A 27,522-nucleotide genomic window follows, 5' to 3' on the forward strand; every position below is an offset into this window, starting at 1 on the left:
TTCTAAAAATTGCTTGGAAGCTCCAGTTGGAGTTAAAGTTAATGCTAGAGGAATCAAATATGGAAAAGAAACCGGCTCTCCGCACCTCCCAACAAAGTTGTAGATCTACCACAGCTGACTCTCGCTTCAAACAAGGTAAAAATCAACATAATATAGCCCCTTTTACATGTTATATATCAGCTTAATACTTAAATTTAGATGGAGTATCAAAATTTGCTAGAAATTCTCGTAAGAGAGAGGGTTCTTACCCTCGTTCCGAATCATCTAGGAAACCAAACCCACAAAAAACTAAAATTATTAATGACAAACGTCCCAGACCCAGAGGAAGTGTTAACTTTGATAAAGACGGGAGTGAGGTGATTGTTCTTAATTACCATCTTCCATTGCGTAATTATTATTCATTTATTTATTTTAATTTAACTAAATAGGTAGTAGTAGATGATCTACTTGACGCGGGAGTCACGGTTAAGTCTGGTTCAAAAAAAGTCAATTTGAACCATCTTTTAAATTTTACCTTTGCAAAAAGAGAATTTAATTCAGAGACCTATCGGGGTGGAAATCATTTTGGGAGAATAAAGTTTGCAAAATACAATAAAGAACAGTTTTTGCAAGCAAAGTTAGTAATTAGATATTTCAAGAAAAGATCGAAGGGAGTTTTTTTAAATGATTTTTCATTAAACTAGTTGCCAGTTTATTGTGAAGGAAGGTGGAAACTACTCTGTACATACTGTTGATCCTGGTATAAGAGTAGAAGCGTAGGTTTATAAGATATGTTCTATAAGTGTGACACTATATATACTTTGTAATGCTAGAGAGATAGTTTGAGAATTGACTACACTCGGTGGTTAATTTTGCAGTCCATCTTCCTATTTAGTCTGTACTAAGCCTTTGCGCCTCACCAGGCGTCACTTTAGGAGAATATGACGTTTTACCTATGTCACTTCATGACATACTCCCATTAGCCAGTGACAAACTTATGGAACTTATCTTATGAACTTTTGTTAGAAGTTATATTAATTTCTCATAATTAAACTGTTTTTCTTTTCATGTAGATGTTTTAGTAGACTGGGCATGTGTGGAACAAGTGGTATAAAAAAAAATTATTAGGGTTATATAGAATAATCATATCAGAATGGCGCTAGTAAATAAAATAGGTTTTCTCGCTCAACTTGTTAAAGTGTAATGGTTGAAAAGCATCTATATAGGCGCCTCTGATGGACAGTACTTTATAATATCGCCTATCGCGTGATTGATACACGCGTTTGAACTAGCGCCACCTGGCGGGAAATATCTCGTCAAGATATAACCCTCATTATTTAACTAATAAAATAAATTTACTTCCCGTAGTTGCTACCTTGCCACGAAGTTCCTTCTTGTCCTATCTGTCTATACCCTGCTAAAGTGGCAAAAATCACTCGATGCGGACACGTTTTTTGTTGGATTTGCATATTACATTATTTGGCACTCTCGGAGAGAAGCTGGCACAAATGCCCAATTTGTTACGATTCTATTCATAAAACTGATCTTATAAGCAGCGTCTCTCTTTCAAAACCAGCTCCTATAATTGGAGAAAAAATTACTTTGTCTTTGGTGAGACGCGAAAAGGGCTCCCTATTTGCAATCCCAGTTAGCAAATGGAAGAGTTGCCCTATTGACCCATTATCTCTTTCTGATGGTAATCAATTAGTCATCGGTTCTACTTCTTATTAAAAACCAGAAATAAAAAAAACCTTCCATTTCAATTCTTCCAGATTCGGAAACCACCTGTTTTCAGAAATTGCTCATTGCTACGAGAGACGAAGTTCTCGCTATTATAGAACGCGAAACTATAGAACTAAACGAGCAATTGAAAGAGGAGGAAAACAATCCAGAGATTTGTTTCATTGAATCAGCTTTACAATTACTGAAAGAAAGAAAAGATAAATTGATGAATAACATTACGCTTGATCCGAACGCCAATAAAACTGAAATGGCCCATTTTGAGACTCAAGATGAAGTAACCAAATACTTTCTAAAGCTAGGTCTAATTAAAAACAATCCTTTATTTAATAATTTGATTATTTTTAGTACGCGTGCGCAAAGGGAGAGGATTTTTCTAAATCCTTCTCAGAACTTGGCTTAGTAGAAGCTGATAGTGAGATTGAAGACATACCGGAAGAATTACTCTTACTCGAACCAGAGAATGCTAATTTTAATCATTTGGAACAGAAAAATTGTTATTATTTTTATCAAGGTTAACAATTGATTTTGCTAAAAGGAGTTTTAGTTCCCGAAGTTTACTACTTTAATTGGAAAAGCTTAACGGTACCTTTTTCTAGCTTCTGATGGACAACAAATCTATATGAATTCATTAAATGTCCGAATGCTAATTGAAGAATATGGTGGATTAGAAAATTGCCCCAACACCATCACTGCGGAAGTTGTCAATTTAGAAGGGGCAACTATGACCGAGGCAATTAGTATTAAGATATTCATGCGCAAGTACACTTAACAGTTCTGTGTCTCCTGAGGTGTTTTTATCAAGTGCACTTGCGCAAAATTACAATAAGACATGTTAAAAACCACGAAGAAGTTTTCAATCCTGGATTTCCCCTTTAAATTTTAGGCTCTGAGAAAACGTCTTAGATATTTACAACATTTGCCACTTACTTGTCAATTCCAAATGGTTGAGTTGCACTTTGAAAGGCCTTTGATTTCAATGGCTACCTTATCTCTTTTCAAACGTAACTCTACCCCTAAATTACTTTTGAGTCGGGTTGTATTTGTAGAGTTAGTTAACTCTTATCATTTTTAAACTACATTCTTAGCGGAAATTGAGAAACGTCGTAAAACTCGTACCAGGAAAGCCAGAGAAGAAAGAAGACGCGAGAGACATATTGAACTGGAAGAAAATAAAAAAATTGGAAAATGTACTTAGTTACGACTATTACTAAAGAAACTTGACCTTTGAAACATGGTACTGAAATAAAGTCTTCCCTTTGCAGTTCCATCCGCGCGATACAAATTAGACAGCATGCAACATTTCCCAGCGTACAAGAGTGTTAGCACGGATGAAGACCCTCCCCTTGGTAGAGAACTATCATCACCAACTCCTTCTCCCGATATTCCAGATCCCGAAGCTGATAATCAGACTTCTTTCGCCCAAGTTAGAATTTGTTACTCTGAGAGAAAGAAATGAAAAGAAATTAATCGTCATCAATTCTATTTGAAGATGCTTCGAACTGGTAAAGCGCGTCCAAACAGCGCTCCAATTTGGGGAAAGGCAGTAAAGGAACCAACTTTGGCCTCCGCTGTTGCAACTTCCGTCAATTCTGATGAGGATGCTCCCGCTCCTGAATATAGCGTTTCTTTCGGAGACGCTATCCAAGAAGCTATGAACGTTATGAGTTTAAAGGTCGAGGATAATCAAGATGGTAAGTAAAATAACAGTTAACTGTAGTTTATTTTATGGGATAAATGTTTTTTTTTTTTTTAAATAACAAAACTGACAAACAATAAATTAACCCTTTTCTTTCTAATGAAGAAAAAGGTAAACGTGGGAAACGTAAGAAGAGCAAGAACACTCTTCTATTTACAACTACTATGAACCGTAGCAAGTGAATTATTTCTTAATTTTTGATTAGCCAAACGTAATTAAAAAGAAAATCCCCAAATATTAATCAAACAATGACAAATATTTTGTTTTCTGAATTTCTCTTGTATAAACTTGGTTGGTTTTCAACTTTCACTGAAATGTTTTGTTTTTCATTCTATTGCCTGATAAGAACTTTAATTTGCCTCTAACTCTCTGTAGATTAATATTATAATAAAAATTAATTTGCCTCTAACTCTCTTTAGATTAATATTAATATTATAATTAAAATTAGTTAAGTTATTCAACAAAATTAATTAATTAACGTTGCAAAATTTTTGTTTTCTAATTCAAAACCAAACTAATCCGAATAATTAAGAATTAAGAACCTCTTTGTAATTAAAAAATAAAATAATTAAACCATCTTATAGATTAAAAATATTCCCTCTCGTAAGTTATAAAATATGATGGCGCTTAAGCGAATAAGCTATCGATAAAATTTAATAATTAACAATAAAAAGTAAAACTTTAGAGAGGTTCTGATTTTTTAGAGTTGATTGTAATCAAATAGCGGTTAACAATAAAAAGTGTTTAACATTACCTATTTGTTATTATTATTACATATTAAGGCGGGGGGGGGGGCTAAGTCTTTTTTTTTAGAAACAAACATTTATATTATATATTACTTGTTACTATTCATCACAGAATATGATTTTTTTGTTTTGTAGCGATATTAAATGACTTTTAGAAAGTTTCGTTATCATCACAATCAGTCGTCCAGTGTCCAAAAACTTCGCAAACAGTGCAATAAGGCCTTTCTTCGTTTCTGGTACCATGATGCGAGGAATGAGTTTCCACATCTTCTCCAGCCTGAGTGGGACAATCTTCCGTATCGTGAAGGTCAAACCTATCGCATATGTCGCAGAAGAGACGGGGAGCTACCACTGACTTAATGCCATTTCTGGGAAAACGTAAACAAAAACGCAATGATTCAAATAAGTTCCAACGTAAACGCGGTAGTCCTCTACAGGTTTAGCTGAGAGCACGTCAAATTGGCCTTATTCCTGATCAGCGCCACCGAGGCGTAGCGGCGACTTTTGGAACTATAATAATACGCTAGCCAATTAGAGGTGGCGCTGGAGTCTACGTACTCTGATGGAGATCTGTTATTTTCTCGGTTTTGATTATTACCGCTTCAACTTCAAAAACATGTTTTAACTAATTATTATTAACCTAATAATCTCCAAATAGACCAAAATCGAATGAAAACTTACTCCGAAAGTCTTATTTCATAATATTAGACAGAATAAGAAAGGTAAAATCAACTTTTAATACTTTTGAAACCATATCGCTTGTTAAGCCTTGGCTATTCACGTGATTCAGAAAGATCAACAAAACATAGAAAATAACAGACCACCATCAGAGTCCATCGACTCCAGCGCCACCTCTGATTGGCTAGCGTATTATTATAGTTCCAAAAGTCGCCGCTACGCCTCGGTGGCGCTGATCAGGAATAAGGCCAATTGAAATTAGTTAGTTTCAGTGCCCTTAGCTAGGCCTAGATTTACCTTAAAATTAATTACGATCGAAAAATAATACAACTTATGAACTATAATAAAAAGCGCAAGAAGCCAGCCGTGAAAGGGATGGTTTACGTTAACTTACAAATTCAAGTCTGTGGCATCCAGGGAATCGCCATTTTCTAAAACTTTGACTTTGTTGTTTAACTCGTCGTTTTTTCGTTGCATATCCACGATGACGGAGTTTAAAAATTCAATCTACATATTTTAAAAGAAACGAGAAGCCAAGCGAAAAATAAAATTGAAAGACAAACTATAAAACCGAAAATGGTGCTCAGCTTATTTAAAAACGGTGGGAAGCCGTTTGAGAGTAACGCAATATTTGAAGAAGTTTGCTCCTTAAGAAACGCAGCCAATAAATAAAATTGTGCTATCAGTTTTAGTTTTAGGCGCCGACAAAATATATATACATAAACGCGCGATGTAACGTTTAATTAATTAAGTTTTAGTTTGAAATAAAATAAAACAGATGGATAAGAAAGACGGCAATGCGAATTTTGCGTTTGCAAATAAAATTTAAAAAAAGGCAAAAGAAGTGAGACGTTCAACTTTGGTTGGTTTTCGGATATATAAATAATGTTCCTGACTAAAATTATAAGGAGAGAATACACGTATGATAGAACGTAATTTTTTACTAACCTGGCCAGTCAGAGAATCCTTTTCCTCTCTAAGAGCTACCAGTTCCAAATCTACGTGGTTTAATTACGTTTTCTAAGTCTAAATTCTACCTTTCTAATATTAATAATGAATGATAAAACAATTAATTACCTGGATTATTTACATTAGCTTGGGATCTGGCAAACGAAACCTGCAACTCGACAACTTTATTTTCGAGGTGTTTCTTTTCTTCCTCCAATTTTTGATTTAAAGCTTTGAATTTCTGCAAGTTATCTTCGTTACTTTTATTCTTTAATTGCGCGATAGTCGCTTTGTGATTATCAATTTCATCTTGACTTTGTTCCAACTGCTTTTGGGTTTTACTCAAAACGTTCTCAATGGAGCTCTTCTCTTCCTTTAGGCACTTAATATCGTTTTCCTTCCTGCAAAAAAATTAGTTAAATTAGCCTTATTCCTGATCAGCGCCACCTACCCATAGCGGTGACTTTGAGAACTACTGTAAGCGGCAAGCCAATCAGATGTCGCTAAAATCTGGTGACGTCATTTTTGGTAAGACCCGAGAGTGCCAGTCAGTGACGTCACCAGATTTTAGCGACATCTGATTGGCTTGCCGCTTACAGTAGTTCTCAAAGTCACCGCTATGGGTAGGTGGCGCTGATCAGGAATAAGGCTAATTATGAAATAAAATAAACAGATTATTTTAATTGAAAAATTGATTGCACCTTTTCTCTAGTTCATCCATTTCATCTTTGGTTTTTTTAACCAAAGACTCTAGCTAAAGGAAATTAAATGATTCAACTTCGATTAGAATCTTTAAGAATAACATTTAACATTATTTTAAATAGCTATATTACTTCATTCTTTTCATCAACTATTTTCTCAAACGTCAAAAGCTTCTTTGATAAAGCTAGATTTTCATCTTCAGATTTTTGTAATTTCGATTGCAGTTCAGTCATTGCCAGGCGTTCGCTTTCGCTGTTCAAAGGGTTAAAACAATTACTTTAATAAAAAAAAGCTAGAAAACAGTAAATACGTACTATTGGCTATGTAATTCGTTCATGTTCTTCGTGATCAAAACGGTTTCAGATAATTTCTTCTCCAATTCCGCCTTGTGTTGAGAAAAGGTGGTTTTAATTCGTTCCGTTTCCTCCTTCAAATTGGTTAATTGCGTTTCTCTTTCATTTAGAGCTTTTTCCTTTTGGGTTTTTTCATCTTTGAGAAGATTGAAATTATCTTCGAGTTTCTTTTTATCATCCTGTAAAGTCAGCATTTGCGCTGAAATCTAAAGAAACATTTCATTAATAAATAATTACTATAATGAAGTAAAACAATTAATATCGACAAACCTCTTCTTTCTGTTTTCTAGCTGCATCACAGTCTCGTTGCAAACTATCTAACTTTGACTCAAGTTCGATAACTTTCTTGGATGTTTGCAAAGAGCTGTCGAGTTGAAGAGACAATTCCTGATTTTTTGCGTTAAGCTGCAAAATCTGGGCTTCTTTTTCATTAAATTTTTTGGTTATTTCTCCTATTTCACCGCCTTTCTTGTTATGTTTGGCTTCTAATTCGCTAATAATGTTGTTCAATTCAGTTATTTTGGACTTGAGCTTTTCAATTTCAAGATCCTTTCATAAAAGTATAAAAATATACGCAAAAACATAAATTCATCAATTAGCCTTATTCCTGATCAGCGCCATCTACCCATAGCGGTGACTTTGAGAACTACTGTAAGCGGCAAGTCAATCAGATGTCGCTAAAATCTGGTGACGTCATTTTTGGTAAGACCCGAGAGTGCCAGTCAGTGACGTCACCAGATTTTAGCGACATCTGATTGGCTTGCCGCTTACAGTAGTTCTCAAAGTCGCCGCTATGGGTAGGTGGCGCTGATAAGGAATAAGGCTAATTCAACACGCTAAAAAGAAAAATAATAATTAAAATCATACTTTGGTTTTTAAAGATTCTTTCACGCGGTTTATATCTTCTTCAGATTTTTCATTCAATCTTTTAATTTCATTAGTCTTTTGTTCTTCTGATAATTTAAATATGTCTAGCTGTTTTTCAAGTTCTTGAGATTTGAGAGACAACTGTTGCTTTAAATCATCAGCAATTCTATTGGAATAAAAAATATCACGCATTATAAGATAATACCATCAAAGTTGTAGAAAAAAAAAACCGTTATTACAAACCTTTCTTTCTCACGTAGATCGTTGTTCATTTGTACCAACTGTTGCGCATTATCGCCTGTTGCGTGCATTAATTCCGCAATTTGCTGTTCTAATTTCGTTTTTTGAGAAGTTAGTTGTTCAACTCTTTCTTCGGAATCTTTTAGTTTTCTTTCAAGTTCTGGTGATTCAACGTTTATTATTATTGGTATTACTAATTTAGTAAGCGCAAGTGGAAGTTCAAACTTTACCAAGAGAATCTAGTTTCAAATTTTGAACAGCTTCGTTTAAACCTCCCGAAAATGAATCAGACTTGCTGATTTTCAAGTTAAGATCTATATATTGGGAAACGTGAAACAATTGTTTGACGCGATAGTTCAAAACTATACTTTCTTTGAACATAAAATTTAGATCTTACTATCAATAACCTCCAATTGTTTTTGCTGTCTTTCTTTACTCGTTTCTAATTCGGATTGCTTTACAAATAGAAATAATGTTAGTTATAATAATTTGAATAAATTAACGCAAAATACACTGACGATTTCAGCTAATCTTGACTGCAAGTTACTGAGTTCATTTTTTCGACTTTCCAAATTCGATTCCACTTGAAGTAATTTCTCATCTTTCGTTTGAAGTTCCGATTCCAAAATACTGACTTTTTCGTTGTTTTCAAACTAATATTAAATTTAAGATTAAAGTATATTCTTAAATCGCTTTATAGTAAACATTAAGTACTTCTTTGGATTCTAAACTTTTCACAGTGTCTTCAAGTTGGGTGACTTTACTGCTAAGAACTTCGACACTATCCTTGTAAGTGCTAATTATTTTTTCGGCTTCCTTAATCTACAGTACGCGAAAAACTGTCAACTCTAATACTAACGACTGAAATATTAAAGTTTTACATGATCAGACTCCGACGACATTCTTGAAGTTTTATCTTGTTCGTCTTTTAAAGCTTGTTGAAGCTCAGAAATAGATTTTTTATATTGTTCAGTTTGGTTCTATAAGATAATCATTCTTAACAATAATGAATTGAACGGAGACAATAATTATAATTTAAAAACCAACTTCAAGTTCGCTCTTCATGATAGATTCTTCTTCAATACGAAACTGAAAATCTTCTATTTTCCTAAAATAATTTTATAATTTTTTTATAATGTTGTTTTCAAATATTTTTAAAAGTAAATTCACTTTTTCTCATCTTCAAGCAATAAAAGTAACTCGTTCTTTTCAAGTTCCAAAGATTCCAATTGATCTCTGAGATTGGCTTCAACTTGAATTTTTTCATCGTGCAATTTATTACGGGCTTGTTGGACACTGGCTAATTTCGCCTCAATCTTTGAAATTAATTAGGTCGATCAATGACTAAACTATTTAGTTAATTAATATGACTAAACTATTTAGTTAATTAATATGACTAAATTAATTAATTAATTAATTGACCTCCTCAACTTGGGCGGCTGCTCTAACTACTTCTGATCTCTCCAAATCTCTTTCTTTTAAAAGTTGTTCTATGTGTTCCTCTTTCTCTTTTAAAGCAACCTGAATACGAATAAAACTTGTCGTTAAAATGATCCTTAAAGCGTTAAATATCCTACCCCTTTATTTACGCGAGATATTTCATTTCTTAATATTATAACACGTGTTAAGAAAACTGCCAGCTCATTAACGAAACCAATTAAGTGTAAGATATAAGGTATTTACCAATAATGTTTCAATTTAATAAGTTCTGTATGTGCATTTATCATTTTTGTGTACAACTGTGTAAGCAAATGTACATTGAAAAACAAAAAGGTAACGAAAAAGCTTTTATCGTTTTATTGTTAAAAAAACTTGACAAAATATTTTTGTTTTTAAAAAATCCGTCACCCCCTTTTATTATTTATTTACATTGTTAGAAAAATAGCAGTACTACATTTGTAAACAACTTCCTTAAATATATATATATAAACAAATCTAAATAACGCGTCGCTAGCTGGGTGATTAAAGGTACCCACAAGTCACTTGCAATGATGGCGGATGTTCCAAGAACTAAAAGATAAGCCAGCGGGGAAGGGTACGTACAAGAGACTTGTGGAAGCCTTTAAATACAAACATAAAACATAATTTTTGTTCAAAATACATTAAACGTGTTGATGCAAACAGCTTGGTTGCGAGCTAAGCTACAAAACCGTAATAAAAAAAATTAAAATTATATATTATTTAAACTTGCAATAAAAACGTAACGAAATTAGCGAGCCAGCCTAAGGTAGCAAAATTTTATTTTTTTTTTGCTTAGTGGTACTGAGATCCCTCTTTGTGCTTCCCAAACAAATCTAGATTAGGGCATCATCATTATTCCCCGAAGGTCAAAAATAATTAAGTATATAAAAAAATATCTATCATGTTTTTATGAATTAAAAAAAAAAATAAAAACAAAAAAACAAGTCTTTGTTCGCAACCATTCTGGTAAGCTTACGCGTAATTGAAAAGTATAATTAGGGAAGAACAGTTTCGTTAAAAAAGTCCAGTATTTTCCAAAAGTTTAAATATATATTTTCCTCAGGGTTGATTTTCGGCGTAAATGTCAATATGTATCTTCTCCATCTGCAGTTCTTCGTAGATCCTCTTGACATTAACTAATACGCAGGCCTACATTGTATTATTACTCAACTCATTTTAGCCAGAATAAAATTTCCGAAGGCAAAAAAAGTTGTTTAAAAAAAAAAGAAGCGCAAGAAAAGATTTTTAGCAGCCATAAGAAAAATTATCGATGCGCAGTCAAAAAGCGTTTATAATTAAGCCAATTAAATTAAATTAAATTAACGAGATATAAAGCTCATTGCAGAATTAGATAGGTTATTATTAAAAAAAGAGTAAGTGAATTTAAAATAAATTAATCAGGCTTTTTTTTTTGTTCCAATGTTCTGGTAATAAAAAAAAATATTATCTCTTATTGCACGTTTAACAGTCATTAATCGTTATTGTCCAGGTACAATAGTATGGTTAGATTTAATTAGCTAATTATTATACCTAGATAGTTGTTTATTTGAAATTGGAAAATAAGAAAGATGTTAAAAATAAGAAAGATTAATCTATTTTATATTATTTTGTTTGTATCGTGTTTTTTACGCGTTTTTTTTTAAACATAACTGCAATGCGCTTAATATTTCCTTTGATACGGGATATAATCACCAACCTGTTGAAAAATTACATGATTTGTACCATTTTTTAAACTATATTATTTCTTTACTTTAGAAATAATGTTGTTAATAACCATCGCGATTGCTAGCGTATATTTCTCGAATAAATTATCACCGGATTAGAATATACATATATATATATAATTATATAAGTTCAACTGAAAATTAATTAAATAAAATTGTAGTATAATGGTTTTTTTACGAATGAACTACGGCAGTTTCCTTAACGACTGATATGCCACGATTTAAGAGAAGGGGTGCACCAGGCTGGGTTCCAGCAATGATACTTACTTGCAACGCGGTTGTGGTAGCTGTGGCACTTGTGGTGGCTGGACGAAGGGGTTTCTAAATAAAGATTTTCACAACGTAAGACAACCTTATTGGGTTGAAGGGAAAACAGCGTCCCTCGCTACGAAAAACTGTCATGTACTTCAATTAAGGGACTTTTAATGACAAATTATATCCGCAACAAGGGTTTCGCTGATTTCTTTTAAAGTATTAAATAATTCTAAAACCATAAAACAGCGAGCCCAAAATTCGCGCCGCGAAGTTTAATGATTTTGGCAATTAAAAAGCGTAACGTTATAATTAAAACCCCATTGCAAATGGTATTAAAAACTTTAAAAAGCTCGGAGGGGAATTCATTTCTTTATTACTCGGCGGTGTGGTGATGGAAATCAAGGAGTATACGGGAGATGGATGCCGGGGTCGCTTTGACAAACATTAAAAAGGAATTAAATGATGTTATGTTTTCTGAACAGACCGAGTTATTATGGTTAGATTTTGGGCGGGAATTTACGTAAGCGTCGCTGTTTAGAGGATTTCCGGTTAAGGATTTTGTTCGTTAATGAGTAAGGTCAGCGGAGGTACCTGAGTGTTAGTTAAAGCTTTGACCCCGAGCCTTACTTTTCCAGCGTAGGCGCTGGAAGCCGAGCTCATGGAGCTGTTGAGAGATTCGTGGCTGCCGGTTCTTCGGTGAAGCGGAGAGTTGTTAGGGGTCACCGATGTCACTCTGGTCGTCGTTGAGGTACGACCACCTCCGATTTTAGAGATTTTGTGAAGGGGAGCGAATAAACCGTGTTTCATTTTACAATCGAAATATCTGGTGTTGTTTTGAGGAATAAGTGATTTTATAGTAATGTTTCGGTCGCATCATAGGCAGCCCTTACACGCGCAATCGCTTTAGGGAAATCAACTCTTCATAAATATAACATAGTTGGAACTTTTAGTCTTCCAAACAGTGATATTAACAGTAACCAAAACATTAAATAAATAAACACCTGAATGTTTGCTTTTATACAAGCAACAGGGCGTTGCGGGTTAAACATTTCAACAGGGGTTCATTCGAAAACCACGCGCTCCTTCACGCAAGAGCAGATTTCCGTTCAACGTTCATATTGCGCGTTAAAGGGCGCTTTAAATCCACAAGCAAGCTTAAACTTTACACCCTCAGTAAGATTTTGCTTGCGAGTGAACTTCGGTGGTCGATTGCCGTACCTCTTTCCAGCTACCGATCCGTCATTCTTGCCAACGGGGTCATCGAGTTCAACCCCGGCCCAATTACCCGGAGCGAATGTAGTAGGACCCAAGAATCTGAGAGTGCCCATTTTGACCCCGCTGGTGGAACTAACGATAACTCGATCGCCCACTTTAATGGATGGACTGAGAGTCGTAGTCGTGGTAGTCGACGTGGTGGTACGGACGGAGGCCGGGGTTCCCTTGACGCTACCGGCCGGCGACGTGACGCTGGAAGGACGACTACTCCTGACCATACTGGACGAGTTTGGCGTGGATGCCCCGTTGGTGGCCATCGGAAAACGGGTTATCCTGTGTAGGCGAGCGAAAACTCCCCTCTTGGGCTCGCATTGAAAGTATCGGACACCGGCTACAGCGCCGTCATTCTTGCCCACTGGCTCATCAAGTACGACTCCCGCCCATTCTCCGGGGGCGAATTGAGTCTCGCCAATAAACTGAATGTAACCTGCCTTTGTGCCATTGACGAACACTCTGTCACCGATAATGAAGTCATCAGTGTTGACGGTCAACACTTCAGACGAATCTAAATAATTCCGTCATGAAGAAAAAAGAGAAAACAAGACCCCTATAGAATCAAGCCTTAACTCTTTTTCAGGGAAAACAATTTCACTTAAAAACGCGTACAAATCGACCTATTTTATCTCTTCCTGGCGATAACAATAAAGCGGGCTTAATAATTATAAAATTTAAAATTGGCGTGGGTGCATACGTCTATATAGGGGTTTAATTCGGTAGCCAAGTCCGTTACGATACGACGCGGTGGTTGGATATAATTACCCAAACGCTTAGGCGTCGGAAAAATTGTACAAACAGATAAATAGAGAGACATAACACAAAACAAAAAAGGAGGTTCATACGCGACTAATTACTTTGTAACTAGCAGTAATGATGTATATCTTGCCGCGCGTAGATTCATGGTTTTTTTTTAAGGATTCTTTATATTATCCACTGCGACTTGCAAAGAAAGAAGGGGTTTCTCAAAACTTTATATAGGTCGGTCATAAGCGATAACGTCAACTTGTTGAACTCCTACACATGGTTGGTGCGGTTTAGAATCAGAATCAAGCCCCCCTTCCCCCTTTAAAGATAGTGATCTTCAAAATAAAACCCTAAAGGACAAACGTGTGGGCCCAAAACCGAATTAAAAGAAAAAATAATTAAGAAATATTTATTAGAGGACAAGGTAATCTTGCGAAATAACCAGAAGTTAATTTGCCCAGGAGCTAAGTGGGCTTCCACCAAATAAATTTAAAGCTCTAGTTGTTAAATATTTTCACTTCGACGTTTATGACATGCACGGAGACTAAACTATTCGCGTTGCTTACAATACCGCAATTGTTTTGTCAAATAGACTTCGTTTTTTTTTTAAATAGATTCATCTAAACGTTTGCTAGCTGTAATATTCGGTGGCGTAATATTGAGGACTTAATAAATAAAATGATTTGGCAATTTGGGCATAACTCCGAGTGGAGTTACGTGAGAGATAAGTTGCGTACTGCCAATTCACTAAATGGGACAAAAATTTGATACTAAAGGTAGAGAGTAACTAACTACAGATTGAATTGCATATCCCGAAAAAACAATCCACTTTGAAAAGTTCAAACGCCGCGTAGAGAAACGTACTCCTGGACAAAAATAAACCGAAGCAATGAATCGCCAAAAAAAAAAAACAAACCGTGATTATGACTTAACATTAACAAATAATTTAAGAGTACCTGTATAGTGAGAGTAGGATGGATGAAATTAAAATCAGAGAGAATGATTACGCGTAAAATTTACTATATTCCGTGTTGTTAAAACAATAAAAGGTGTAGGTGTTAGCTAACTTATAAACTAAACACGCGTAACCGAAAAGAAAGAAATGTTAGCTCCCACTTTTAATTCCTTCGGATTCGGGCGCAATTTTGTTTAAAATAATCTAACCGCTAACTAATGGAGATAAAGTCTTACGTTCACGGTCGTTTTTGTCTTCTATCTCTATCTCTCTTAAACGCTTGTTTTCTCCTCCTCCCCTATACCGTTTCTTAATTAATATCGCATGCCAAGTTAATTTTTCTAGAAACCCACTGCAATATTATATGGGCAAAAATAAAGGTGAATAAAAAAATATACTCTTTTTACAAGATGCGGACGGAGATCAGTAATCAAACCTGTTTTTCCCTTGTTTCTGGTTATACTAGCTAAGCCTTTTAAGTTAAAATATATATATATAACCTACACGTCAAGATTTTTGAAACGCCTATTTTTTTTCTGTTCGTTAAATTCCATCCCACACAAAATATTTCTTTTTTTTAAAAAACAACTTTTGTATATCCACCGCGAGTTGTCCTACAGCTTAAAGAAAGTTTAAGAAACGAAAACTTTTAAGAAGCTTACCTTTAAGTTCAGTAAAAAATGAAAAAATAAGATATTTTCTATAACAAACACTTTTTTTTTGTTACCTACCCCTAACAGTTATTTAAAAACCGTTTTAAATAAAGATCCGCCTCATCTTTCAAAAAATATTTTAAAATGTTCCTTTTTTTTGTTAAAATAAGAGAAAAAAAATGGAATAATTTTAACCGAATCGATTTCCCACACGGTTTACTTTTAAATAAATAAGTTTTTTTCTGAAGTTCAAAGAGTTTAGTTAGTATTAACGCCTACTTATTAACAGATTTAAAGTATATTTACACTCTCGCTAATAAAGTACGTAAAACTCCGTATATTAAAGTATCGTTAAACTTTTTAAACAAAAAAGAAGAGAGGAACAAACTTTGGCTTGTCAAGCGCGTGAAGTTGAACAGAACACCGGAAACAATATAATAATTTTGTTAAATTAAAATTAAATTTTACTTCCTATAAAATATATATCCGATTTAATAAATTAATCTATTTCCGAAAGATGTTATCGTTATCTCGTTAATCGAATCTATAAAGGGGGTACCGTACCTATCTAAATTTAAAAGCGGGTCTGTTAAAATAATAAATAAATAAAAATGCAAAATAATTAGAATAATAATAATAAAATAAATGGTCAAAAATACCGTCGAAGCAAGTCTCTTTGAACAGCCTGTAGCGCATTGGCGAAGGTGGCATCCGTATGATGGAAATAGGCATTTTACAAATTACTAAATAACCCTAGCAAAGGAGGGGGATATAATAAAGTTACTTAATCAAAAGCCATAGCTCGAATAGGGCGCCTCTAGCGGCTAGAACTGGCGACGACAACACGGAGAGGGGCAGAATGAGTGAAACATTTTTCACCGAAAAAACACTCCTCCCGCTTATAACTCGGTGCTCCCGCCGTTTGTTTCAACTTTCCTACGAAATTACTGGGGGAATTTTAGATTGTACCCATGAGAGGGGCGAACCGACGGCCCAAGTAGTAAAATACGTAACATACAGATCGAGGGAGGGAACTCGAGACTAGTCGACGACTTAAAATAAAGAAAGAAATAAAAGGCTGCGAAAAAAAAGGATGATTGTTGGAATTTAAATAGCAACTCTATCTAATGCACTCTTAACCTGATAATTACTTTAAAATATAACGGATAAATTCAGCCCCACGGGGTACCAAACGCCCAAACTCTGCCTTCAGGGCCTTTTTCAAACGAAAGAATTTAGAAAGACACCCTTTTATTACAATTATCATCTTGCTAAGGACAAAATATCCTTAATAAAGCAACAGATGTATAAAAAATAAATTAAGGGAACTGACGTCATGTTTTTTCCCAACTTCGTTAAAAGTTGCTTAGCTGGTTGGGTCTCTAAAGCTAGGATTTACCGCGTAAAACTGGTCCAAGTTTTGTATACTTTAATAAAAGTACTAGTATATAGCTAGCGGCGAGGTCGAATATTTCAATGGAAAAACATTTTTGTAAAGGGTTGCCCCTAGGTCTATGATGAATAATAGATAAAAGAAAATAATATGTAATTACGATTCGAGTGGTGGAATAGGATGTAAAATTTGTATAGAGAAAAAAAAAGGAGAAAGAAGTACTTAATAGTACTTGAATTTCAATGATGGACAGGCATCTAAAAGTATTTAACTTAGAGGTAAGGACCAGACTAAATATGTTACACTTTTACTTGAAAGAAGCTACAAAATATTGAAAATTTTCTTTTGGAACCAAATATCTATTTACAATATTAAAGGAGAACCGCTCAACTTAGTTTTGTTATAGAATCCTACGCGTTAGGCCTCTCTGTGACGTACCGTTGTAATGGGAATGTAATTAGCCCTAAATTAAACCTAGAAAGCGTAATTCCTCATGCATATTTCAGAATCACGTTCAAATAGATAATTTTTTGAAATAATCCTGATTTTAAAATACTTTCCCAAAATACAGCGAATCTCAAAACGCGAATAAATTAACGACCGCTAAAAGTAAGTAATCTTTCCTCCGCAAAGCACTATGAAACAATTTAAATTTCTTATTATTCATGAACAAGGGTTCGGGCGCAAACATTACGAACAAATTACATTTTTTAAATTAAAAATCACAACTGACGTAAATTATAAAACAAATAAAACTAAGGATACACGGTTGTCAGTTACGATTATGAACATTTGAACTTGAGCTAAAAGCTAGCGCCTTGAAAACAACCCTAAAATGAACCTTAAGAATCAATTCATCCAGTTCTCCTACGCATGCTATGATAAATCTTACGTTAACCCTTCTCTTAAATCTTCCTTTTTCAACTTCCCATTTCGGACATATAAACTAACCTAAGGGATTAGTAATTTTCGATCGTGGTCCGATAAATACGGAAACTTAAAAGAGAGTCAAAACACCGACCAATACGGATATAAACGAGGGTTTCCTAAGTTAAAATAAAAAATAATAAAGGCTTGCATTACGCATAGAGTTGAATAATTCTTCCCACGCTAACGATATAAGACTTTTTTTTTCTTTCTAGATATTTCTATTTCATCATCACGCTAGTGGAGAGATTTAAAACAGAAGAGTAACTAGAAAATCAAGCGGGCTAAATGGTTTGCCCTGTACAACAAGCTCGCTCCTTTTCCAAAACGTTTCTTAAAAGGTGGGACGCCTATAACTAAGCTAGCCACGCATCCTTAAATGGAATGGTAGTGCATGGCGATATACCCGTAGCAAAAGTACGATGTATACGAAACCTACGAAGCCAATTAATTACGTATCTCACTCATTTCGTAACCTAAGATGATCATAAGACGATATTATCGATGAAGAGAAAGAAAGGCTTAAAAAAACATTGCGCCCGCACATTTTGTATAAATTGAATTGTATATAAAAAAAGTTTCGGGAATTTTATAGCTTGGGTACTATAGTGATGGCACCGAGTATTTTACAATTATTTAGTCAAAATCGGATGATTACTTTTAAGAAAGTTACGAATAATTATCTAATTAGTTTTAATTAATATTTCAAGGCAAGAATTAGAACAATATAACAATAAACAAATTAAAAATTAAGATATATATTAAATTGTGCATCAATTAAATTCAATTAATTGGCAAGAATTAGAACAATATAACTATAAACAAATTAACAATTAAATTGTACATTAATTAACCGTAAAAATTATACAAAACATTCCTAATTAACAAATTATATAAGTAATATAATTGTTCTTTCGTAACTTTTTTAAAGAAATACCTCGACCGAATTTGACTTACTTGGTATTATATTTATCGAAGCCCTAATTGTGCCGCGTTTAAAACATTGTTATCCAAATTGGGATTCGCGTTTAACAATTCTTTTAACAAATTAAGGAGCTAGAAAAATCGAACTAACCATGATCCTCCCCGTCTTCCATGATTCTAAACTAAATCCGATTTCTTACAAAGCTTTTGTTATTCTAGATCCCCTTTAATTCGGAATAAGAAATTATATTAAGGATTTTAATGTAACCCGCCCCTTAAAAAAGCGAAAGAGATTTTTTTGTTTTCATTACTTTGGCCCATTGGGAAAGGAAAACGGCGAGTTACGGTCCAAAAAGGGGGAAATTGGTTGAAAATCATCCCTTTTTATGCATGCGAAAACAAAAGGGGAAAAAAATACACAGGGGGTTGGACTAGCGATTATTACAAAATTAAAAAAATATATATATATATATATATATATGAAGGCTTGAAAAAAGGCTTCAGCACGCTAGCTATAATCGTTTCGTAATGTTTTGCCAAAATAAGCACTTAAAATTCTAGAACGCTTATAAGTTCTACTTAGTCAGAAAAAAAAGAAGGGGTTTGGAGAGACGGATGGATCGTTTACATTTGGTCCGTCTTTCGTAAAGGCGATCTTGAAAAGCAAGATGAAAATTTCACTTCCTAGTTCTAAAACATGCGTCACTTTTGTGCGATGTTACTTTTACCTAAAACAAAATGACCTCAAGACGATTTGCACAATGCTATTTTACAATAGCGCAGGTTTTCAACAAGACTAAAATGCGGCATAGCATGGACAATCTTCTAACTCTCACGCTAAGTGTAAGAGGGCAATTGCATCTTTTCGAACTAACAAATACACTTTCAAAGTTTTGCTATAACAAACAGAATCTCACAATATACCCTCGCAAATGTACTGCGCAAAACAAAAACCTAGCAATTGTACTGCGCAAGGAGTTCCTCCCTCATACTTTTGTGATAAGACTGAACCGATAAAAAATTCCAACGAGACATTTCTGTCGCATTTCAAGCAAAAAACAATAAAATCGAACGTTGTTTGCCTATAATTCAGGTACATCTTGTTGCGATGGATATTTTAGATCATTATCCATTATGAAAAACGTAATATTTCGCCGTAAAACAAGGAAACCTCACGCGCTGACCCCAGCAGAGAAACAATACATCTACAGTCAAACTTTCTAATTCGGAGATTCTGCAGCCTATCTGATGGCCTCGACCGCCATTGCTCTTATTATACCGTTTAGTTTTTTCTCTCTCTCCAATAATTAATATTTATCAATGGGGAAACGAAGGCAGGGAACGGTGTAAGAGATATAGTGGGCGCAGTATATTTCACCCTTTCGTGCCATTGAATATTCACGTAATAATTTCTTTAAAATACACAAAAAAACGCGCCAAATACAATTAAACACCTGCTCGCAAGCGGAACCGCCATTATAAGGCCCCGGATTTAACCTTCTAGAATGTTAATTAAAAATATTTTAACCCTACAAAGTCCAAGGGAAAATGGGCAAGTCGGATTTCGTCATACTTTAAAACCTAACTCACATACGCTGGAATATGTCAACTATGACGATAACCTATAGGGGCATAGTTGGGTTATCGCATCCATAAAGAGCCGAAAGTTGATAAATAGTGGCAGAAGTGAGTAATAGAAGAAGGGTGACACTCTGTATCCTCTTAATACTTTAGTTATGTAACATGATTCTTCCCAGGCTCATGCTCCTTCTTGCTTGCTCTCCTGCTCATCAACCTTCAGGTAGGCATCGCACTATATAACTGTTACTGTTTGGTACAAGGCCTAAATCATAAGCAATCAACCCACAATTTTGGAATTCATGGATTTCCAAGCGATTTTAAATCAAATATACAAAATGAAAATACAGATTTCATAATCAAAAGTTAGGAAAACCCATTCGATAATAAATTTATTTCGGAAAGGAGTAAATAAAATGATAGAGGAAGTTTTCGCACAAGGAGGATTGATACCATTTACACCAGGAGGCCAGGCTACTTGGCAGACGAAGTGCAGTACCAAATAGCCCGGCCCCCTGGTGTAAATGATATCAACAATCCTAGTCTGAAAACTATGTATACTACACGCTGACTGTAAAACAAAAATCGCGAAATCAGACTTCCTCCAATCATTTTTGCTAAAATGACAAGGCCCTTCCTTGGCCATTGTATATTAGCAACGTCAATTGAAAATAACGTAACAATGGGGCATTCAAGACGCGCTAAAAACGAGCATAAGGTAGTAATAACTATACGAATATATAGCACGTAACATTACGGGTGGTGGTGTTCACTCCCCTCTTAAAGCATTTCGAAATACATCTCTCTCTATATCTTTTGAAAAACGTCCACTGACAAAAAGATAACTGAAACTAAACTAAAAAGGGGCGCGACTCGGCGCGCGAAAAACTGGTTACAATCGTATATAGGAAATGAATACTCAAGGTTTACCGTTGCTTAATTGAAAATATGGGAGGTAAAACAAACAACTCTTACATAAAAAAAGAGAGAGTTTGGTACAGTGACAACATTTTCTAAATTACGCAACATATTACTTCCTTAACAACATAACCAGAATAGAGAAGTTTAAATAAATATCAATGCCATAAGCTTGTCATTCCATTACGGCATCAAATGACAATATACTTTAAAATCGGAACAGCGTATCATTCATAATTTAATACTAATGAGGGAGAATTAAAATGTTTTGCATAATATTGCAATAAACTTCGGATAACACTCAAGGAGATCTACACTACAACTTTTGACAAATTATTGAAAATTTAAGAGTGGCTAAAAGTGCGCATCTTTTTAGGGTAGCAAGAAACAAAAATATCAATATTGTGGCAATTAACAAGCTTATTAGCAATAATTTGGAAAGGTACCAAACAATATTTAGGGGTTAAAACATATCCAGTTTAGTTATGCAGTTGATAATTAGAAGCGTATCTTACTCCAACCTTCACCTCTCTCTAGAGCTCTCATATTATAGCATATATCGTTCTGAGATTGACAAGAACGTGTTTCAAAATTTATCCAAAAACTCATCATTAAAACCAAGTCATTTCTGGGACCTCTGAGTCACTTGTTTTCAACAATGACTGTATAATATTAAAACAACGGATCAGCGTATTATTGTAAGAAAAGAAACGTACAGAGAGAGGCGTTCACCCTTATCGCGCTAAACTTCGCTCCCAACATAACATCTCGTCATTCGATACCACGGTTGGAGAAAAGTTGTTAAACCCGATTTCTTTTACGCTATATACCCAAGATGGACCCCGTGACCTTACCGAGATTTATTTTAAGACCCCCAGAATCTAATAAAAACATTTTAGCGTGTGCTGGTGCATATCATTCGTTCTATGTATGAAATACAGTATCTCATGGTATACGGTACTTCAGACGTTGTTAAGATTCGGTTTAGATTTTAACCGAACTTAGAACGCTGGTGCCACGAAGAGTGCCGTGCGTTCTGGTTTATTTCTAGATGCGCATTTTCCAAAATGAGGCTTACCCAAATCGAAAGCTTCCATGGCCCCTTTAGATTCGTTATATCTCATTTTAAACAGTCTCTTTTGATGCTTTGTCTTGCCTAAATAATGTTTTTGTTCGCGCGTAGGAAATTAAAACGCAATTTTAATTAATGTCACGTGGAAAACTAAGTTTCTAGATTATGGCAGATTTGTAAAAATAGGGTTAAAGTTCAACATGAGATCATAAACATCAAAGTTAATTAAAGCGTTTAATGCTTATGTTTGAGTTAAGGTTTTAGTGCTAGCTATCTTCGCGTGAAACAGTATTACAGGCGCCAACATTCTATTCGCTAGCTGATAAGTTTAAACTCACTGTAGAAACGGTAATAGCAAGGCATCCCCACAATGGAGAAAATTGTAGCCGCTCCCCAGGACACTGTTTTCATGGCTACGCCGCGTCTACCATAATAATATTAAATGACCATTTCGGAGTCTCCGGACCCTTCACATTTTATGAATAAATGACTAACCCTAGTAGTAACTAGTGTATATACAGCCTTGACTCGGTCACTTATCGATCCAAAGGTATCCAAAGGGGCTACTCTAAGCTACGTAAAAATTCCCAACTCGTCATAATCCTTAATGATTGAAAATACACGAGAGGTCTGACATTGGTTAAAATTTACGAATAGTTAGTTTCGAATTTACATTATTTTATACTCCTTTTTTGAAGTCTGTTAGTTTTCACAGTGAATCTCAAAAACCTCTATGAAAATTCGCGTAAAAAAATCACAAATATCCGACTCCTCGAAAAGGTGGCTAGGTCAAGTACAAATGCAAGGGATATTAGCAGTCTGAATGTTTGCATTTAGCGCAAATTTAAGGTTAGGGGGTCACAAACAATTTCTTAAAACTGAGGGAAAAAGATGCAACCTCGACATGGTCGCTAGAGGGGATGCCATAATTTCCATTTAAATGTAAATTGCCTTATTAAAAGATTTACGGCGGATCTAGCGCCTATCTTTTATAATAATATTCTTGACACATCTCGCCTCTAACTCTCCCCATTCTTCTTACCTCTTTATTACGTATAGGATGCCGTAAATTACAGAGGGAGACTTCGTAATCTTAAAGAACGACGATGTCTGGACCAAATAGCGCCAGTTTCCAGCCGTGATGTTTAAATAGAGGTATCTAAAAGATCCTATTATTTTTCACATCCGCATATATGGGAAATTCTACGTAGCATTTTTGTTCAATGTTACGGAACCCTAGCTGCATGTCAAATCACCAGCAATGTTTCAGATTAATAGGATTCATACCATTTACGCAAGGGGACCAGACTCCCTGGTGGAGTAAAAAAAAATACACCTCCTCGTGTAAATGGTATGAATGCTCCTTGCCTGAAAACTATGGTTTATGGAAAAAGTCGGTATATCACGTTCCAACATACGTAAACATAGAGCTAATCGGACGATGGGGGATTGTATTACATGTCTAATGGATTTTTTGAAAAGACAAATTCATCAGTGCCATTTACCAAATCACCAAATTATATCATTATTTAACATAGCAAAATTTGCATTATATTACATAATCAATAAGTTTCCAGAGCTAGTTATCAACACAGACCATTAGGCCTACAATTTAACAAAGATGGTTTTCCCTATGAAGAGCCAGTACACTTCGGGATCGAACCTGAGTCCATCTTACTGAGAGGCGAAAGCGATAACCGTTACGAAACCCCACTAAGGAAATACCAGTTTTGTTTTTCTAAATTATTCCTAGTTGAACGATCATCGTATTAATAACGAAACTGGAGGGGAAAAACAAAGAGGGGGTTTTGGAAAAATAAACGTTTGGGAAAACAGACCCGACCTCACTTACGTAAGGGTCAAATTAACAACTAAGGATTTAGGCCAAATTGGAAACAATTATTTATAGTTGCTTTGTAATGGAAATGACGAGCCCAAATATTATTAAAAAGATAAAAACCAAAAGTAGGGTAATAACTTTTGATTTAAGGGTGCTATAAAATTCCGGGATGATATAGTATATATATAGTGTATCCCTATAGTTGAGAGATAATAATAATAAAGATGGGAAAGCTTTGCAAATATCAAAAAAATCTCCGTCAAAATATGTACAATACATATACAGGGTGTTTTTGACAAGTCTACCACAAATTAAGGAAAGGGGGGAAAGCTTTGCAAATATCAAAAAAAATCTCCGTCAAAATATGTACAATACATATACAGGGTGTTTTTGACAAGTCTACCACAAATTAAGGAAAGGGGGATGGTTCTTCGGACGATTTTGAGTCGAAAATGTAACTTCTATCTCCATCTTGCCAATTTCCCTTTTTTGACGTTGAGATTAGAGTGTTTTATTTATGACCCCTTAATTAAATTATAAATCATTGTCTTTAAGTTTCTTAAGGGGTCATCAGTAAAATGCTTTGGACAATCTTAACTTGAAAACATTGTCCCTTGGGGCAATCAAATGGAGATAGAAGTTACATTTTCGACTCAAACTCGTGCATCCAAAGAACATCACCAATAATTTATGGAAGGCAGACTAATCGTAACACCCTGTAAATATCAATTCCTTCACACTGTGATGAACGAATCGATTGAATAAAACTCGACTCAAAATTTTCTATAACTCTACTCGGAAAATTAAGAAAAAGGGGGTTTAGGGGAAGATGGGATGAGTGAGACGAAGAAAGATGAGATAACATTATGAATAAGAAAACGGGCAGATGGAAGACTGAATATATTAACGCCGCCGATTTCGAAACTATGGCCAAGAGATTTTTATTTATTTCTTTTTTAATCATTTATGGCAAGGAAGGGGGTAATAATTCGTAACACTTTATACGCCAACGCGTCACGCGTGTGTCGTATCTCCTTAAACTTATAAAGGGTACTTAAATATCTAAATTAAGACTAATTCAACAAACGGGTGTATATATGATATCATCTTCCTGGTTTGGGTTAACAAACGTTATACATAACAAGGAAAACTTACGAGGTGGCTAGATTTTCACTTTATTTGTAATTTAAAGACATATAATCAGTTTATAAGACATGTTCCATAAGTATGACCCTACCTATACTTAATGCTAGAGGCTTACTGAGAGCTATAGTTCTAGAACGACAAGCGAGAATTGAAGTCCTACACTCTGTTAATTTTACAGTCCATCTTCCTATTTAGTCTATACTAAGCCTTTGACAGCGCCTCACCCGGCGTCGCTTCTATGACGTCAGTTCAAAATTACAAGCTCTCAGAAAATAAACCAGTGACAAACATATGGAACATATCTTATGAACTTATGGTTCAGTTATACACGTAGAACTTTGAGAATAATTAAATCAGACAACACTTTCGCAATTTCCCTTTAAAACTATGAATATTAAAAGCTTTTAAAGCAATCAAACTTGGACATTCACGTTCAACTGGAGGGAGTGTTTTCTAGTACACCGGAGATATTATAGATTTGTTTCCGATAAAGAAAGGGTTAAATCCGAATTATTTTCGCAGTAGGGATAGAATATAATTTTTTTCAATAACCCATGGAATAATTGCTAGTATAAATCACGACTTTATCCCAGTGAAAAAAAAAATAAAAACCTCACGATTTCCAATAGTTTTTCGGGCCCTGCCAGAAACGATCACGAGCTGAATTATTTGTAGCTTGGCTTAATAGTAATTGGCTCTCTTCTGACGAAACGATCGCCATCGCTATCTAGGTCTATTTTTTTGGCGCGGCAGGTGTATTAGACCTACGGTATTTCATTAGCAACGTTCAATAGAGATTAACGTCCTTTGATAGTTAAATGCCTCAAGGTGTACAGGAGGGAAATTATTTAATACAAAAAAACCTTTCAATCTATCATCGATAGGAAGATTTCATAACGGGTATATAGGGGGAAAAACCTTTTAAATATTTCAACAACCGTTTGTGCTCAGTATAAACGCTTGTCAGCCGATTTGACATTTGGTTGGTTTGGTTAGGAACGTGCCAAGAATCTAGACGCCGAACTACTATCTGATATTTAAATATTACAATAATGTTACTTAACTAACTGACATAATTAATTAGAAAATTCCATCCCAACTCTTTTATCACTAAAATATCAAAAATAAATAGGGACTATTCACGATAAAAATAGGGTAAAATAGGGACCAAAAATTTTAAAGTGGGAACAAAAATAGGACCACCGGTAAAACAAAATGAGTACATCCATAAAAAAAATCTTAAACTGGCACGTACTAAATAAATGCTTTTTATCTGGGATTTTTGGAAAATATGGCGATTTAAGGACCAAATATCGATTTTAGTGTAGATTAAGGACCTTGTGGGAAAATAGGGACTATCAGGGACATGGTGGGAGCCCTGCTAAAATTTAAAACCTTCACCTAATAATAAGGTATAATTATCTTTATTATTATTATTTAAAGGAAGTTTATATATCGTTATTGAAAAATCTATCAAATCAAAATGCGCTTGCTTATCTATGAATTTGTATATCTGTAACTGGTTTTTAAGAAAACAATGGCCCGGGCAATATTATAATTTCGAATGACTGAATAAATCTTTGGATGACCACCTGCTAGTCCGAGATTGTTAATAAACACCCTTTACGCACGAAAAGAGAAATTGGTTGTGGTTATTCGAGTTCAATTGTATATTAGCTCACCGCCAGTCTCTCAGACGTATCAAGCACGTTATGAACCTCCTTTTACCAAAAGGGCAACATTTAATTAACCGTGAAATCATTTGATATTTATTTTCTTTCTTTCTATCTTTGTTTCTTTCCCCTTAGTTTTTTCTTTAATTTAAAAAATTACCGATAAACTAAATTCTTGGGAAGTTATATTTATATTTGGATTTCAAAACTTACCACTATTATCCAAATACATATGGTTGTTTAACATTTGAGATTTAAAAATATTTTTCTATTTTTCTAAAATAAAACTGAGAAATCCGATACACCGAATCGTGGTAAAATTAAGCTAGTACTAAATTGTATCTTGCTCTTTCTTTGGAGGTTCACTGTCTTTAAAAATGTTTGATTTTTTTGTGAAGGGGCACTCCCTTTATCCTCGCTTTCCCTAAAAGGTAAAAACGCGTGGATTTGGTTTCTTTAGCGCGAAATACGTTTGACGCGCGTTTTCCTGTAGGAAGTGATTCCCGTTCATTCGAAGGATAAACCAAAAGAAAGCTTTCAATGACTTATACCCTTAGTATTTTCTTTAAATCTTTATTATAATTGAGGATGCCAATATTATAATTAATTTCATCTTCTGAAGATGTTTACTTTAATTCTAACGGAGTTGGTTAATTGTTTATCTTTTAAAAAACCCTTAGGCTCAAAGGAGGGTTATGGCAAATTAGATTTAAGGAGCTGTTCGGACACTGGGTGAAACTACGTGGGTGAAAAAGGAGAGGGGGTCGGACAGCCCCTTTTAGTAACATCTTGTAGCTTCCTGGTTAACATTTCTGATTATATTTGTAAACCAACTTTAATTCAAGGTGCCCCATGATGGGAAGCAAATTAATATTTGAAGTTTGTGAAACTTATGGGGTTATTTCCCCTTTAAATGAAAAATGAGTTTTTAAAACTATAATTGTGTATTTACAGAAGGTATGCAGGAGGTGCTGTAAATAAAGGTGTTACAGCGCTTCAAACAATAGTAAGTGTAAAAATAGGGGTGATTTTTTT

At 34.7% G+C, this 27,522-nt stretch overlaps 2 protein-coding genes across 4 annotated transcripts in view; one reads left to right on the forward strand and one right to left on the reverse strand.

Annotated features, from left to right (window-relative positions):
• LOC149692007 (E3 ubiquitin-protein ligase RNF10) lies at nucleotides 1-4,171 on the forward strand. Its single transcript, XM_089867642.1, has 14 exons — nucleotides 1-135; nucleotides 199-356; nucleotides 429-616; nucleotides 684-739; nucleotides 1,053-1,087; nucleotides 1,348-1,675; nucleotides 1,752-1,996; nucleotides 2,068-2,233; nucleotides 2,319-2,452; nucleotides 2,606-2,723; nucleotides 2,808-2,909; nucleotides 2,985-3,145; nucleotides 3,212-3,413; nucleotides 3,524-4,171. Exons 1-14 carry the CDS (start codon nucleotides 42-44, stop codon nucleotides 3,598-3,600), a joined length of 2,064 nt encoding a protein of 687 aa, XP_089723768.1. The 5' UTR covers nucleotides 1-41; the 3' UTR covers nucleotides 3,601-4,171.
• LOC149692008 (uncharacterized) overlaps nucleotides 3,419-27,522 on the reverse strand; it is a 25,184-nt gene continuing 1,080 nt past the window's right edge. The window contains exons 1-22 of one of the 3 annotated variants that reach the window (XM_089867625.1): nucleotides 15,676-15,822; nucleotides 12,611-13,172; nucleotides 11,984-12,215; nucleotides 11,405-11,458; nucleotides 9,375-9,473; nucleotides 9,123-9,268; nucleotides 9,000-9,060; nucleotides 8,834-8,932; nucleotides 8,667-8,774; nucleotides 8,471-8,605; nucleotides 8,350-8,407; nucleotides 8,183-8,266; nucleotides 7,956-8,112; nucleotides 7,713-7,878; nucleotides 7,116-7,394; nucleotides 6,807-7,051; nucleotides 6,624-6,744; nucleotides 6,492-6,544; nucleotides 5,920-6,191; nucleotides 5,791-5,840; nucleotides 5,237-5,349; nucleotides 3,419-4,532 (exon numbers count right to left, since the gene is read on the reverse strand). In XM_089867625.1, the coding sequence (XP_089723751.1) occupies nucleotides 4,316-4,532; nucleotides 5,237-5,349; nucleotides 5,791-5,840; nucleotides 5,920-6,191; nucleotides 6,492-6,544; nucleotides 6,624-6,744; nucleotides 6,807-7,051; nucleotides 7,116-7,394; nucleotides 7,713-7,878; nucleotides 7,956-8,112; nucleotides 8,183-8,266; nucleotides 8,350-8,407; nucleotides 8,471-8,605; nucleotides 8,667-8,774; nucleotides 8,834-8,932; nucleotides 9,000-9,060; nucleotides 9,123-9,268; nucleotides 9,375-9,473; nucleotides 11,405-11,458; nucleotides 11,984-12,215; nucleotides 12,611-13,172; nucleotides 15,676-15,748 (3,384 nt within the window). In that variant the 5' untranslated portion in view covers nucleotides 15,749-15,822 and the 3' untranslated portion in view covers nucleotides 3,419-4,315. Of the gene's footprint in view, nucleotides 4,533-5,236; nucleotides 5,350-5,790; nucleotides 5,841-5,919; nucleotides 6,192-6,491; nucleotides 6,545-6,623; nucleotides 6,745-6,806; nucleotides 7,052-7,115; nucleotides 7,395-7,712; nucleotides 7,879-7,955; nucleotides 8,113-8,182; nucleotides 8,267-8,349; nucleotides 8,408-8,470; nucleotides 8,606-8,666; nucleotides 8,775-8,833; nucleotides 8,933-8,999; nucleotides 9,061-9,122; nucleotides 9,269-9,374; nucleotides 9,474-11,404; nucleotides 11,459-11,983; nucleotides 12,216-12,610; nucleotides 13,173-15,675; nucleotides 15,823-27,522 lie in introns of those variants that run through there. The other 2 variants (XM_089867624.1, XM_089867623.1) reach the window with 2 other exon arrangements.

This window comes from Phalangium opilio, unplaced genomic scaffold, assembly GCF_054372755.1.
Source record: "Phalangium opilio isolate 3A_F unplaced genomic scaffold, DU_Popi_V2 ptg000024l_1, whole genome shotgun sequence".
Taxonomy (NCBI): domain Eukaryota; kingdom Metazoa; phylum Arthropoda; class Arachnida; order Opiliones; family Phalangiidae; genus Phalangium; species Phalangium opilio.

What these genes read in the sequence shown, in the direction of transcription:
- LOC149692007 (XM_089867642.1), top strand. Translation starts at nt 42, where the DNA reads ATGCTAGAGGAATCAAATATGGAAAAGAAACCGGCTCTCCGCACCTCC. An exon ending in TGACTCTCGCTTCAAACAAG is followed by an intron (nt 136 to 198) that starts GTAAAAATCAAC and finishes ACTTAAATTTAG; the next exon opens with ATGGAGTATCAAAATTTGCT. An exon ending in TTGTTATTATTTTTATCAAG is followed by an intron (nt 2,234 to 2,318) that starts GTTAACAATTGA and finishes ACCTTTTTCTAG; the next exon opens with CTTCTGATGGACAACAAATC.